This window comes from Ovis canadensis, chromosome 2 (assembly GCF_042477335.2).
Source record: "Ovis canadensis isolate MfBH-ARS-UI-01 breed Bighorn chromosome 2, ARS-UI_OviCan_v2, whole genome shotgun sequence".
Taxonomy (NCBI): domain Eukaryota; kingdom Metazoa; phylum Chordata; class Mammalia; order Artiodactyla; family Bovidae; genus Ovis; species Ovis canadensis.
The window spans coordinates 247,734,693-247,750,987 of record NC_091246.1 but is presented as its reverse complement, the minus strand read 5'-3'; the positions used below and the strand labels follow the sequence as shown (position 1 = coordinate 247,750,987).

Genomic DNA, 16,295 nt, shown 5'->3' with positions numbered 1-16,295 from the left:
GCTCTGTGTTGGTCCATGTGTGAATAGGACACAATTTATCATTTCTACTGTTGATGGCATTTACGTAGTCTCCAATCTTGAATTATAACAAATCATGTTGCCATGAAAATTTCTGTGCCTGTCATTTGGAAAACGTAGGCTCTGAAGGTTTGCTTTTGAGGGTTATATATATATACATATATATATATATTTTTTAATCTTGCCCATCTAGCTTTAGAATGTTCCTTGTAAAATACACGTTAAACCAGAGCACAATACCAAAACAACTAAAATGAAGAAGAAAAACTATGCGGTTTTGCTCATACTCTGCTGGTGGGAGTGGAAGCTGGGGTACAGCTTCTTTGGAAAACCGTGACAATAACTACTAAACTGAACATCTGCACGTCCTGTGACCCAGGAATTCCACTCCTAGTTTCATACCCAACAGAAGTACATGCATTTATTTTCCAAGTGACACGCACAGGAACGTTCACAGCAACATGATTTGTTATAACCCAAGACGGGAGACTACTTAAATGCCCATCAACAGTAGAAATGATAAAGTGTGTTCTATTCACACGTAGGCCATTTCCTCATCCACCATACAGCAGTGAGAATGAAGGAACTATCACCACAGGCCAGGATACAGATGAACCTCACAAACATGACCTTGCAAGAACACAGACACGAGAAAACATAATGTATGATTCCATCAGCATAAAGTACAAACCCAGGCAAACGATCAGTGCCGGTAGAGGTCAAAGTGTTACCCTGGGGGTGGAGTTTACTGATGGGAAGGGGACACAGGTGAGGATTTGGGGGTCCTGCTAACATTCCTTTCTCCACCTGGTGCTGGTTACATGGGTGAGTTCACTTTGTAAAAATTCATCAAGCACTTTTTTGTTATGCATGCTATACCTCATTAAAATTTTTTTTCATGTTAAATGTTATTTTTTTAAATGACATTCATGGAGATATTCTTTTTTTTTTTTTTTTTAAGTAAAGAAAAACCGAAAATTCAAACCACTGCAGGCCTTCCTGTGTTGCCCCAGAGGCACGTGCTGGCCTGGCCAGTGCCTGCAGTGAGCCATGTGACACTCCTTCTCCCTGCAGGGCGCTACGTCATATCCTTCGTTGGCTGCAGCCTAGCCATCGTGGGTACCTACTTGCTGGTGACATTTGCCCCCAACAGTCATGAGAAGATGACAGGCGATAACATCATCAGGCACCTCGTGAGCTGGCCTTTTCTCCTGTACATGGTACGAGAAATTCCGGTCCTTCCACCTGAGATGGTGGGTGTGGGGATGGAGTCCTAGAAACCGAAAACCTGAATTCCCAGCGAGACGGGGTTCATGGGGATCACGATGTATCTCACAGCACTGAACACCATGCTCGCAGGAGTATGTAGTTCCTGGTCAAGTATTTTCTTTTTTCCCCACTGTGTCCTGAGTAATGTCTAAAACTGCATGTATAATATGACAACTTGACTTTTTAGAGGTATTTGTAGGTCTGTACCATATCTGTAAAATACTGGACAGGAAAACAGAAACTCCATCAGTAGTTGTCTCTGGGAGATGGAATTATGCTTATGTTTTTATTTTGTCTTTATCTTTACATATCGCTACACTGAGCATTTAAAACAGTTAAGGTAAGAAAAAAAAGTTAAAATTGTAAGCAGTTATTTCTTTTTGCCCAGTATCACACAGCTGATAGAAGCTGATAGAAAAACGAGAGACAGTGGGAACTTTATTTGCTAAACCCCCAGCCGGAGCTCAGTCCTCTGCTCCAGTTACATCCTGGCTGGGTCTATGAGTAGAGTGATCAAGGAAAACATCGAAGGTATTTGATAAAGCTACTGGTATATTCCCACTCCATGCGTGGCACCATGTTAAATGTTTTTAAATATATTATCTGTCACCGAAAATAATCAATAAACCAGGAGTTTTATATGAGCTAGACTATGGACCATAGCCCAGGAGACAGCCTCTCAGGTCACTCTGAAGATCTTCTCTGGGGAAGCCTGGTTTTCAGCACAATTTTGTATCTTGTCAGGTCAAAGAACATTAAACAAGTCAAAGATAGGTTCTTTCAAGTTAACAAAACAGATCAGCATGTACACAGCAAGTCAGTTTGTCCTTGGTACCTGGGGAAGGAATCTTATCATCGAAGGAGTAGCAAAAAGGAAAGCATTTAACTTTTTTTTAACATAAACATTCTTTACTTCTGGTCAATGTTCCCTTTTCTTTCGTAATTAAAACAGACATACAATGTGCGTAACAAGCTGTTTTAGTTAGCATAAAACTTGAGTTAAACCATGTATAAACCAGAATGACTTCCCCAGACCTCAGGATGTGAAAATTTGTTTCATCACGTCTCAGATTCCCTCAATAGTCCTATAACACAGGCGTTTTTCTCCCCATTTTATGGACTAGAAAACTGGATCTTAGGGTTAGTGAGGTTGCCCAGAGTCCCCCGAGGGCAGAGCTGGACCCGAAGCCTGCCTGCCTGGCCTCATGGGTCACCACAGCCTGCTGACCACGGCGTTCACTGTTTGGTCTTGCCTCAGCTGCCCGGGCCCACTGCAGAGGCCCCAAACGTCCTTTCCCCTCAGATTTCCCACGAATCAGAGGACTTAGGTTTCCCCAAGGTTGGGGCTATGTCATCTCCCAACTGCCACCGGCCCCAGCATTGACCTGGTGGGCCTAGAAAAGTGTCTGCCAGGCAGAGCCAGAGGCCCACCTTTTCAGGAAAAGCTTGGCCCCGGAACACAGACTTCTCTTTACAGTCCTGGGCTCGAGTCCATTCCTTACTGTGCAGCCATTGCCAAGGCCCTTGGCCACGCGTTCTGCCTGCTTCTCTGTAAATTGGCGGACCCCTGGACCCGCAGTGGTTGTCGGGAGAGACAGATGGTGTGGGAACCACCTGGCCCGTGACTGATGCTCAGTGACCCATTCAGTTCATCTTCCTCCATCATGACTGCGATGCAGCTGGAGGAATTTGGCCAAATCAAATTCAGTAAATGAGTGTCTGCTCTGTGCCAGACACTGTGGATATAAAAGCTAAATGAGACGTACTCACAGAGCTCGTGGTCTACCAGGACGCAGCAGCGGGCTCACAGTCAGCTCACGCTAGGATGCCAAGCGCTCCCCCAGGATGCATTCAAGCATCATGGAAATGGTGGGGAAGTTGGCCCCACCCCTACCCCCAGCCAGAATCCGTGCTCATAAGTTGGAAATACTGAGGAATGACTGTGCATCTGCTTGATGGCATATTTGTAGCAGTGAAAGATAATTATGTCAACTTCATAAAACATGAAAATTGTTTAGGTAACTAAAAGTGTCCCAGCACAAAATTGAGCTTGGACGGTGATAACAAGTAGATGAAACAGGTATTCACTCTGACAAAGACAGAAGACACAGGGAAATGAAAGCCACTGCGTTTTGTGGTCTCATAATTACGAGGAATTTTAAAAAATGGTTTTCTTTTTAAAATGCCAATTAATGTTTCTGTATTGGTTTTTATGGTAATCAAACTTCAGTGGGAGGTCAAGGCAGGCAGATGAAGCTGAGCTGTTGTTTTAGTTTTGCTGGACACTGGGCTTGCTTCACTCCCTGGAAGAGTATTGCCAATGTCTGGACCTTTTTAAGGAGTAGAAAGGACAAGTTGTTGCTGCAAGGGCGGGGAACTTCTCAAACTTCAGAGTTCTCTAATTTTCCATTTTCTGGTAGGATTCTTTGCAACCCCATGGACTGTAGCCCACCAGGTTCCTCTGTCCATGGCATTCTCCAGGCAAGAATACTGGAGTAGGTAGCCATTCCCTTCTCCAGGGAATCTTCCAGACCCAGGGATTGAACCTGGGGAGCATCTTCTGAACACAAGGCACAGGGCCCCCATCTGCAGGCAGCATAGCCTAGTGGGAAAGCTCATGTGTCCTGGAGCCAAACTGTCTGGGTTCAAATCCCATTTGCTAGCTTGGGATTGCAATAGTATCTGCTTCCTAGAATTATGGTGCTGATTTAATGAGTTGAGGGAGTAAAGATAACATGGTTAGAAGAGAGCCGGGCAGATTCATGGGCTTGTTAAGCATAAGCTGTGATCATGGCCCTGTGAGTTAGAAATTATTGTCATTACCCCCATTTCACAGAGGCAGTAACTGAGGTTCAGAGAACTTAAATGACCTGCACAAGGTCACCCCGCTAGTTTAGAAGGAGGTCCAAGCTCAGAACCGGGCCTCCCTGACTCCAGATGTCCTCTCCTTTCGACTCTGCCAAGCGGCACACAGTAGTGGCCTGGTTAGTGGGCAACTGGTATATGTAGACTTACGTACTTTACTGAAGAGCTCTTCTCAGCAGACAAGCGTCTCCCTCTTGTGACTGGCTCCCCAGTTTCAGTGGGCGTTATCATGGAGCAGTGAAGGGGGACACCAGCCCAGCCTGGTGAACCTTGACCGTCCAGGACAAGGTGGATGTGAGGCTGGCACAGCACCCTCAGAGCCCCCCCAAGAGGTGGACTCGCCCCGCAGGGTGGGGGTTAGAGGGACTCAGAGTTCCCTGCTTCCCTGCAGGATATCTAACAGTGGTCTGGGAAATGTTTCGATTCTCTTTCCACACGGAGGGCCTGCGGCTGGTGTGGTCCGCAGCATAAACTCCAGCCCAGCCCACCAGGGTCCCCTGTTCTCGCCCGTGGCCCCCCGCTGACCTCTCCTCTTGCTGTTCTCCGCAGCTCGTGGAGATCATTCTCTTCTGCCTGCTGCTGTACTTCTACAAGGAGAGGAACGCCAACAACATCGTGGTGATTCTCCTCTTGGTGGCCTTACTCGGTAAGTGAGGGCCCGGGTAGTTGAGTTTTGCCACTTCCCTGGTGGCTCAGACAGTAAAGCCTCTGCCTACAATGCGGGAGACCCGGGTTCGATCCCTGGGTCAAGAAGATCCTCTGGAGAAGGAAATGGCAACCCACTCCAGTACTCTTGCCTGGAAAATCCCATGGAAGGTGGAGCCTGGTAGGCTGCAGTCCATGGGGTCCCAAAGATTTGGACACGACTGAGCCACTTCACTTTCTTTTCTTTTTCTTTAAGTAGCACCAAAAGGAAATAATGGGTTTTGTTTACCGAGCTGTGGGCCGCTGGACCCAGGAGCTGCTGGAGGCCAGCTCAGGCTGGTCCCTCTGCATCAGAGGCTGCAAAGGCTGGGTTCCTGCTAACCAGACACAGACCTTGTTAGTTTCTTTTATTTTTTTCGATTTATTATTTTTTTAATTGGAGGATAGTTGCTTTACAATATTGTGTTGGTGTCTGCCAGGCATCAGCATGTATCAGCCATAGGTATACATCTGTCCCCTCCCTCTTGAACCTCCATCCCACCCCTCTAGGTGGTCACAGAGCCCTAGTGTGAGTTCCCTGAGTCATATAGCAAATTCCCACTGGCTATCTATGGGCCTCATCGGTTTCTTTGTTAGGGTTCAGTGTTCAGAGTTCTTGCTCAAATACCAAGTTTCCTAAGTGCCAGGAGAGGTGCTGCAAACTAGCTAGAGCAGTGAGCCAGCCCGAGAGCCACCCCTCCGCTCAGACTGCTGTTATTCTAAAGGGAGGAAGATGGCAGTGAGTGAGTTGGCAAATATATAAGTAGTGTTACGTTTGAGCAGTGACAATTAACAGTGACAAAGAAGAAAGCAGAGTAAGGGTGGAGGGGGCGACTGGAAATTAATTCAGAGAAGTCAGGGGTAAAGCGGGCTCCAACAGCGGAATCCCTAAGGATGCTTGTAAGACCCGTCAAAGGTGAAGACTTAATTCTGGATTTAAAGGCAAGAATTGATTTTGATTTCTCTCTCTCTCTCTTTGTTTCCTTTTAGAGGCACAGTGGGTACAGAGGGGGAAATGGCTCCTAAATCAGACTGGGGCAAGGCTCTCAGCCCGCATAGAGTTAGAGCTGCTAAGAAGAGCTGTGAGAAGCACCCCTTCCTCCTGGAGAGGGAAAAGTGGGTGCCACCCCACCACTGCCTCTGTGTGTCAGCCACACAGTCCCCTAAACATGGGCCTCAGAGAACACCCAGATCTCAGGGCCGGGAAGGGGGTTAAACAAGGTGAGCACTGATTCCCGGTGTCCTTCTGAAAGCAAGTCCACTCTAGCAGCAGGCCGTAGACCACGCAGATCCCTGTCATTGTTCGATAGGGTTCCACTATTTCTTTTTTAACAGCTTTGTGCATGCTGAATTGCTTCAGTCGTGTCCGACTCTTTGCCCATGGACTGTAGCCCACCAGGCTCCTCTGTCCATGGAATTCTCCAGGCAAGAATACTGGAGTGGGTTGCAATACCCTCCTCCAAGGGATCTTTCCAACCCAGGGATCGAACCCACATCTCTTCTGTATCCTGCATTGGCAGGCGGCTTCTCTACCACTATTGGCCACCTGGGAGGCCCTTAAACAGCTTTACAGAGATCTTATTTGCATACCATAAAGTTCACCTGTTTAAAGTGTATATAATTCAGTGATTTTTAGTATATTCACAAAGGATGTAACCGTCATCATAATTGAATTTTAGAATGTTTTTGTAGCCCCCCAAAAGAAACACCAGGCCCACTGGTAGTCACTCCTCATTTCTCATCCTCCCAGCCCATGGAAGTGGAAGTAGAAAGTGAAGTCACTCAGTCGTGTCCGACACTTTGCGACCCCAGGGACTGTAGCATGCCAGGCTCCTTTCTATCCATGAAATTCTCCAGGCAAGATTACTGGAGTGGGTTGCCATTTCCTTCTCCAGGGGATCTTCCCAACCCAGGGATCAAACCTGGGTCTCCTGCACTGCAGGCAGACTCTTTACCGTCTGAGCCACCAGGGAGGCCCATGGCCAGTCACTAATGTACTTACTGTCTCATGGATTTGCCTCTCTGGACATATTATATAAGTGAAATCATACACCCTGTGGCCGTTTGTCACCGGCCTCTTTCACTGAGCATCGTGTTTAGAGGATTCATTCCTGTTGTAGCATGACTCAGGGGCCCATTCCTTGATGATTTTGAATGCAAAGTGGGTTGGAAGATCATGGTCCCAAACCTTCTCTCCTGGTGAATCAGAAGACCAGAGAGTTCTGAGGCATGTTGGCCAGTTCCCTTCTGTCCCCTCCTCACTAACAAGGGCAGTCTGGAGGAAGCGCTTATTTAAACTGGCTGCTGACATTTGAAAACTGCGGCCTAAGTAGCTGAGGGGCCACCAAAAGTCACTGTGTCTGATGGGCTGTTGGCAGGAGAAGGCAAAATGTGCAGGAGCTGAGAAAACGGGAAAGCAGAGCGTTGCAGCCAGAACAAGGACCTTTAGCTATGCCATACTTGGGAGCTGCTTTTGACTTCTGCTATGGCAGGGGGAGCCGATAGTTTAGAGTGAGAGGTCGTTTCTGCGGTGCTGGGTAAAGCAGTGGTCTCTACAGTGAGGCCAGCAAGACAGTCCACTGGGCGTACAGGAAGAAAAAGTATTCAAACCGGTATTCATTTTTATCTTCACCTTTTAAGTGAAGGACATATGTTTCCTGCATCTGTTTTATAATATACATACTATAAAAGCTCAGAGTTAACTTGACTCTAATTTTAAAATAAAGAAACATACATATTTGAAAAGTATATACATATGCGTAGGGGTGTGCATTCTAAAACCTCTAGTCTAAGGAGATGTTTTTAAAAATACAACTGGGTAAGCATTTTAAAAGACCGGAAAGGGACTTCCCTGGCATTCCAGTGGCTAAGACTGCACACTCCAAGTGCTAGGGACCCGGGTTTGCTCTCTGGTCAGGGAACGAGATCATACATGCAGGCAACTAAGACCTGGGCAGCCAAATAAAATACATAAAAATAAAATTTTTTAAAAAGACCGAAAAAGCTCTTTACACATCGCATTTTCCCTGAGATTGCCTTGAGATCGTGTTCCAGACACGGCGCTGCCACTCTAGGGTTCCATGTGAACTCACTGCCCTTTTTTGGTTGAGTTCAGAAGGGACATTTGGAAATGCCTGTTGGGGTTTTGCTTGCCTAGCTGCTTCCACAGGAGAGCACAGAAGAGCTTCTCCTGTGTAAATCACCGGCTGGGCTCTGCCCTGAGGCTCCCACGTGTCCTTGCTAACCTTCCGCAGGCTCCATGAGTGTGGTGGCGGTGAAGGCTGTGGCCGGGATGCTGGTCTTGTCCGTACAGGGGAACCTGCAGCTCGATTACCCCATCTTCTACGTGATGCTCGTGTGCATGGTGGCGACTGCCATCTATCAAGCCGCGTGAGTTGCCAAGTCCTTTTTCCCCTGGGCCTCCCCACAAAGGTCTCTTCCAGCTTCTGGGTCCAATTGCAGTTGTTTTTGAAGTTGTAGGGAAGGGAGAACGTTCACAGGCAGCCTGTCACCAGGGTTTGGCATCCACCGTGGAGTGAGAAGGGTCGCTCATTTGCTGAGTTATCATATGGAGGGCCTTTTGTGCCACTTGAAAAGCCTCGATTGGATGTGTTTTTCTCTCTCTGCCTCAAAAATGTGAGAACCACATGATCAGAGTCAGCCTCCCTTCCCACCTGGATCGAGACAGGTGCCCATTTCAGGGCTCTCCAGAAGGAGCTGTGCCATCCCCATGAGGCATTTGTTTGTCATCCAAGAAAGAGCAAGCAGTGGTTATTTCTTGTGCTCAAGAAATCTGTCCAAGTAGAAGAGCAAGATGACAGTTTCTTCCTCAAAAGCAGGAGTCCTGAGGTTAGGAGGCCTGGGCCTCGTTCACATCTGAGATCGGTGACCAGCAGAGAGCCTGGGTGGGTACGTGACGGATCTGCGTGGGTACAGAGGGTGGACAGTGCAGGACTCAGTATGGTGTGTGTGGCAGGCCAGGCCCCGGACTCCAGCTGCTGGGGCTCACCGCCCCCCACAGCGCCTCGGGGGACCGTAGGGGTGACCGCTGCTGCCCAGGTGCTCTGCTCTCACTGCCGTCCCACGAGCTTGAATTCATTTGGCCCCCACAACAATGACGTCATCCTCATTTTGCACGTAAGGAAATGCAAGCATCCAGAAAGTGGTGGAGCTGAGAGTGAACCTAGCCATCTGACTCCCTCCCCTTCCCCCGCCCCTCACCCCTCTGCCCTAAGCCCCCTCCTCTAAGCTTCTCTAAGACAGAGAGCCCTCATCTGCAGATGAGAATAACCACGTGCATGCATGCTCAGTCATTCCGTCCTGACCAGCTCTTTGTGACCCCATAGACTGCAGCACACCAGGCTCCTCTGTCCATGGAATCTTCCAGGCAAGAATATTGGAGTAGGGTGCCATGTCCCACTCCAGAAAATCGTCCTGACCCAGGGATCAAACCCACGTCTCCTGCATCCCTGCTTTGCTGGTGGATTCTTTACCACTGCGCCACCTCGGAAGCCAAACCGTAGCTTCTTTTATGATTTTTGTTACTATTATTATGCCAATTATTAAGGTGTTACAGAAAAACCCGAATGAACTTTTTGATCAAGTCATGACTATGCTTAGACCTCCTACGGTGATTCTGGTCATCATCCCTGAGCTTCTGCCCAGTGCAAGGCTCCGTGCTGTGTCCTCCGCGGATTACAGAGATGACCGGGAGGCTTCTCACTCAGGCACTCGGCACACATTCACCGAGGCCTGCTGTGTACTAGGCCTGTGCTGGGCCTTCTGCACACAGAGATGTGAGCAGTAGTCACTGAACTCAAGGCGCTCACAGCCCTGGTCGGGGGACAGCTGGGTAAACAGACGATTCCAGTTGGGTAGGAAGTGTGTTTTGGTGTAAGCAACTTTGCAATAATAACCACAAGGCTATGCAGTACAGTTACAATTCAGTCACTTAGTCATGTCCGACTCTTTGCGATCCCATGGACCACAGCATGCCAGGCCTCCCTATCCATTACCAACTCCCAGAGCTTGCTCAAACTCATGTCCATTGAGTCGGTGATGCCATTGAATCATCTCATCCTCTGTTGTCCCCTGCAGATAATGGACAAAGAATATACTCCTAAATGACAGAGAGTTTTTTGTAGATGGAGAGATGGGGAATGACTCTAATTTCCTCTCTCCTTTTTCCTATATTTATCTCAGTGACGGTTGAATTAAGAAGAAAATTTGTTTAAAAAAAATAACGACAGCACAAGGCAGTTAATGATAAGTTCTCCAAGCGTTTCTTGGCATGTTTAAGGGATCAGGAAGGGCTTTTTAGTGGGTTGGGGATGCGGGTCACACAGAGGCGAGGAGAAGGGCATTGCAGGGATGAGAACCATGTGGGCAGAGGGGCTGCAAGGAGAAGGGGGTGAGCTGCAGGCTGTGTGTCCAGGGGAGGAATGGGAGCTAAGTGTGGACCCCAGCCCGGGAGGCACACAAGGCTGGCATCTTTCTAAACCTGCAGAAGGCCCCTTCGTGCCTGGTTCGCTCTTCACACCAAGCCTGCAGTCACTGGCTTTCTCCTCTGCCCTCCGACGTCCCCCTGATGGCCCACTGACTAGAGTCTTTTGTGTTGAAGGTTTTTAGGTCAAGCCTCACAGATGTATGACTCCTCTCTGATCGCCAGTGTGGGCTACATTCTGTCCACCACCGCGGCCATCACAGCAGGTGAGGGTGCAGACGCCAGATTTCTGTCTTCCACCTTGACCGCAGGTTCTTTCCCCTGGGGTGGGGGAGGGAGCACCACCTCCGTCCGAAGGCCGGTTCTGCTGAGCTGTTCTGCCTGTCACAGTTGTAGATGGTCTCATGGGGAACGAGAGACCTGGGTTTTCACCACAGCACAGACACAGAGCTGTGTGGCTCTGGGAAAATCACTTCGCCTCTCTGAACCTCAGGTCCACATTTGTAAAATGGGAGTAATAATACTTTCCTCCTAGAATTGAAATATGAACGTGTTAGTTGCTCACTCACAACCGACTCTTTGCGACCCCACGGACTGTAGCCCGCCAGGCTCCTCTCTGTCTGTGGGATTCTCCAGGCAAGAATACTGGACTGGGCAGCCATTCTCTTCTCCAGGGGATCTTCCCGACCCGGGGATCGAACCCAGGGCTCCTGCAGTGCAGGCAGATTCTTTACTGTCTGAGCCACCAGTGGAGCCTAGAATTGAAATATGTATAGTCCAAATGTCCCTTACTTTGTACTGCTTGTGCCAGGTTTTATTAATAATTTTTACCATCATCTGCTAATTACCATCATCTGCTAATTCCACAGCCTTCACTGGCCAAGTAACCATGTATTTCTTCTATATATTTTTTAGAGATCATTTATATATATATATATATATATACACACACACACACACACATACACGATTATATATATATAACAAGTTTATATAGATATATATATAAAACAAGTGCTCAATAAGTGATTTTCATTATTACACTCCCCTTCTCTTCTATTTCACCTCCATATTTTGTTTCTTTTTCTTTCTGAGGTGGCTTCAGAGGCTATAGACATATCAGAGTTTGTTGTTTGTAAGAAGCAGTGGTGACTAAAGTTTTCAGAGTAAAAAGGCCAGTGAGGGCCAGTGTGCCTCCCTTTGGGGAAGGCCCAGCGGCACAGCCATCTGCTTTGCCCTGCAGTATGTTCAAGTGGTGCCCAGACCTTGCTTACAGAGATCAGGATAAGAGGGCATACAGCTTGCCAAGCCTGTGCCATGAGCGGGACCAGGGACTGAGTAGGGTTTGACCCAGAGCAGCCAGAAAGCTGACCTCATGTGGATCGCGTGGAAGTTTCAGTCATGGTCAGTGACTTCAGTCCAGGCAAGGTTGAAAGGAATATGAACACTGTGGTTGAGCTGGGAGTCAAGCGGGAGCTCTGGGTGCAGCAAGAGGCGAGTAGGGTCGGGGGTGGGGGGCTGCGGAGTGCTGAGATGAGTCCAGACTGACGCCGGCTGCAGGGTGAGGTCAGCAGGCCCTTGGCACTTCACGCCACAGGGCGTGACATCTGCCAACCACATGAGGTTGGAAAGCTCCAAAGGCTTAACCACAAAGCCTTGGTTTTCCATCTTAAGAAAGATGAGGGAGAAGAGTTGCGTAAAAACTGCTAAGTAAGGTTTTTAGCTCATAGTGTCATGTCACTGGAGGATGCCTGCTGAAGGGTGTGCAGGGAACTCTGCTGCTTCTTTACATCTGTTAATAACTCTATTTCAAAAGAAAAGAAAAAAAGGTGGAGGTAAGAGGGGCGGTAGGGGAGGAAAGGACAGTCTATTCTCCCAAAGGCAATGGCAACCCACTCCAGTACTCTTGCCTGGAAGATCCTATGGATGGAGCCTGGTAGGCTGCAGTCCATGGGGTCGCTAAGAGTTGGACACGACTGAGCGACTTTGCGTTCGCTTTCAATACCTTAGCAGGCGCAGTCCTGGTATGTTGGGTCCCTCTGGTTTCCTGCAGGGAGGGGAGGCCACCAAATCCTAGGCAGACTGGCCAGTAGGTGATTTGAAAAGAGCTCACTTGTATTTTCCACTGTTCGCTGCTCAGGCGCCGTCTTCTACCTGGACTTCCTCGGGCAGGATGTGCTGCACGTCTGCATGTTTGCACTGGGGTGAGTCCTGTCCTGCACACCCCCCGCCCCCGTATTGCAGGCAATTTGCCTCTCTCCCCACACCCCTGCTCCAGCCTCTAAGCCAGTCCCTTCGAGCCAGAGGAGCAGCTGGCAGTGGAAGCTTTGTCCCCAGAGGTGAGCGTTTCGCCCCCTAAAGGGTTTTATTTTTCCTCGCTTCTCTTTCGGGCTTTCATCTCCTTGTCATTTCGAACACATCACATTTTGACCCATGAAAAGACTCTCAGCCTCACCTCTGATCAAAGAAATGCATATTGAAAAAGAATTTTAATAAAAAGAAATACAGATTGAAGCTACACGGAAAAGTGAAGTCGCTCAGTCGTGTCTGACTCTCTGCGACCCTGTGGACTATAGCCTGCCAGGCTCCTCCGTCCATGGGATTTTCTAGGCAAGAGTACTGGAGCGGGTTGCCATTTCCTTCTCCAGGAGATCTTCCTGACCCAGGGATCAAACCCAGGTCTCCCACATTGCAGGCAGATGCTTTACCATCTGAGCCACCAGGGAAGCCCCAAGACGCCACACAAGAAGCCACGATTTTGCAAAATCTAACAGGATGAGTAATGTCACACTTTGGTGAGAGGAGGAGATCAGCTCTCTGCCACAGTGTGAGAAGTTCTTTGATGTGGGAGGACAATTTGGCAATATCAGCAACACTTTTTTTTTTTTTTAATTTTCAGTTGGAGGATAATTGCTTTACAATGTGTGTTAGTTGCTGTTGTACAACAGTGTGAATCAGCCATATCTATACATAAATCCCTTCCTCTTGAGCCTCCTTTCCACCACCACCCCCATTCCACCCCTCTAGGTCATTACAGAGCACTGAGCTGAGCTCCCTGTGCTACACAACGGCTTCCCACCAGCTACTTATTTTACACGTGGTGGTAGCCTATATATGTCAATGCTGCTCTCTCAATTAGTGAAATGTTTAAGTGAGCATGCCTCTTGTTGCAGCTTTCCATGTCTAATCATTTATCTCGGAAAAGTAATTGAAATGGGACATAAAGACACACGTGTAAGGGTGTTTATTCATTTTTAAATCGATGGTATAAGTACATAATTGAAAGCAACCTAAATGCCCATCAGTAAAATACAAGTGAAATAAATTACGCCGGGGTAGGGAGGATAGAAATGACTCCTCTGTTGACCTGGGTGGTGATCCCACGAGTGTGTGCACAGGTAAGATTCACTGAGCTCCACATTTTGGGATTGTGCATTTTATAGCATGTAAATTACACCTCAGTTTTTAGAAAGTGTGCTTGTTTATCTAAATTCTTGGAGAAAAGAACAAAACAAAACAAAAAGACCGGAGACTCTGGAAGAATATACACCTATGTTGCGGCCTGGGGTTTGTACAGGGACTTTCCAGTTTTTACTTTCTCTGTTCCTATACTGGTTGAATTTAGGCTATAAAGAACTTTTTAATTTAAAAAAAAAAAAACCCTTTTAAAGGCAGAGGACTGAGATGCAGGGTAAGTAGAGGTGAAGAATTGGCCCAAGAGAACCTGGTTTGTTCTGATTGAGGCTTGTGTGGGCCACATGGCCTGTTAGTATTCACCTCCCGCTTGCTCTCTGCGGATCCCAGGCCTGGCCGCCTCTTGGGGCCGTTCAGCAGTGAATCCCTCTCTGCAGCCTGCAACCCACCTTTTCCCTTTCCCCCATTACCTGTGTTTGAATGCATCCCTCCAGCCTCACTCTGGCCTTGCTTCTCTTCCTCCCTCATGTGTGTTCACCAGGTGCCTCATCGCGTTCCTGGGCGTCTTCTTAATCACGCGGAATAGGAAGAAGGCCATTCCCTTCGAGCCCTATATTTCCATGGATGCCATGCCAGGTAACGTCAAATCCCATGTGTCTAGCTGGCCAGCCCATCCGCGTAGAATGACTGCTACTTCCTATTTAAAAAGAGACAACCGGCCTCTGGGTTTGGTTCCAGGGAAGATGTGCTGTGCTATTATGGTGTGACTGTCTCTCTTTTTTGTTTTTAGTTTTTTTGTTTACTCTCGGTTTGCAAAAGAGGAGGCAATGGCTAAGGCACCTCGATTGGTTTTGAGCACATCTTGTCAGTTGTCACATCTGCTGGGGGATCTTTTAAAGACCATCCTGATCCACACTGGGTATAATTATGACCCACAGCACGTGACTTCCTGCCTACAAAAGGAAAAATCCATTCATCCCAGTGGAATGGAATGATCAGAGAGGGGAAGGAAAACAAGATGATTGAAATTCAAATACCATAACTTCATTCCTCAGATTCACATGGAAGTAGATTGTTGTGGAAAGCCTAATACCCCAGGGAGCTCAGGGTTCACACCGAGAAGCACGCGTTCATACGGTAGGAATGTAACTGTACGAATCAGCTGAATACTGCGCAAAAGGGAGTGGTGGGGCTTGTGGAAAACTGGACAGTTCTTCCCAGCCTCAGGGGATTCAGGTGAGAAGTTTACGATGTTGGCCCAGCCCTGTCTAGATTTGCTGGTCCAAATTCGGGATGCAAGTGACCACTAGCTTTCACACTTTAACTCAAATTTAATTTTTATTTTAGATATAGGAGATGGAACTCTCTCCAAAACATAATCTCCCACCCTCCATTAAGACAGTCTCGTGAACAAAATACAATTGCAGTGATGGCGTAGAATCCTACTTAATAAAGCACTCGAGAGGCAGGCATGTTCTCAGGGCTGACCGAGGTGCCCCTGATCTAATTGGCCCAGGATTTATGTGTCCACTTTTTATATTATTTCCTCATCTCTTGCTATTAAGTTGTTGTCTGTTGTTCTTGCTGTTACCAGCCTGCCTGTTAATAGCAACTCTGTGTCAATCTTCTCATTTGACCCAAGTTGTTCAAATCCCGTATAAAATTAAAATAAATAAGCTCTGAGTTGGGGCCTTAAGATTTCTCCTAGGAGTTAAATGCATGAGCTTTGGTGCATGGACCTTTGAAACATCTAATCTGGCTGCTCAGATGCCTTTTTTGCTTACTTCCTTGTTTCTCGGCTGTGTTCCGGATAGATGAGGGCGCTGGATAGCTGAATTCCAGATAGGTGAGGTGTCAACTCTGTGTGTGTGTGTGTGTGTGTGTAAGTATGTGTATGTACATGTGTGTTTGTGTGTTTACAAACCGTGTATGTGTATACATCTATATAAGTATTTGCATATGCATATACGCCAGATGTGTTTTCTGGTAGAAGATAGAAGGTAACCTAAGGTAATCTTCGATATCCACATTCTGTGATCTGTTTGTGGATGTGGCTCTCGCTTTCTCTATGTGCCTCGTGACCTGTGGGAAGTTGGGTGTTGGAGAAAGGAGACCCTGCCCTCCTGGCATGGCATGTCAGGACTGAGTAGGCCTGGGTCCTGTTCTATGAGGTGGAGCATGGGCTTGGAGTTCAGATGACCTGGATTCAAATCCCATCTCCTGTATATCAGTGGGATAGTACATTAAAGGTCCCTTGTACAGTGTTTGGGATATGGTAGATGCTTGGTTCAATTTCACTTTACTTTTGCTTTAAAAAAAAAAAAACTTTGAAAATTCCAAACCTTTGTTTGACCTGATGCCAGGTAGAACAAGAAGAAAACCCTTGAACAGAGTTTCCTCTCTAGCTGCTTGGTTTCCCTGGTCCGCATCAGGACCTTCCTGGCTTTTGGTCTCACCAGACTGACATCTTCACAACCAACCAGTAGCCACCATTCAAGAGGAATTCAAGTTCCAGAGATTCAGTCTATGTCACAGCTGTGAGAGGCTTTAAATAATTCCAGAACCTGCAAGACTTCTAGAAAATGAGGAGAAAAACAGTCCC

General features: G+C 47.6%; 1 protein-coding gene across 1 annotated transcript in view; it reads left to right on the top strand.

The window, feature by feature from the left end:
- Positions 1-16,295, top strand: part of NIPAL3 (NIPA like domain containing 3) — a 54,406-nt gene that overhangs the window by 32,194 nt on the left and 5,917 nt on the right. Inside the window, exons 6-11 of the mRNA XM_069579049.1 lie at positions 1,093-1,238; positions 4,702-4,798; positions 8,091-8,226; positions 10,457-10,545; positions 12,420-12,483; positions 14,235-14,329. Of these exons, the coding sequence (XP_069435150.1) occupies positions 1,093-1,238; positions 4,702-4,798; positions 8,091-8,226; positions 10,457-10,545; positions 12,420-12,483; positions 14,235-14,329 (627 nt within the window). The remainder of the gene's footprint in view (positions 1-1,092; positions 1,239-4,701; positions 4,799-8,090; positions 8,227-10,456; positions 10,546-12,419; positions 12,484-14,234; positions 14,330-16,295) is intronic.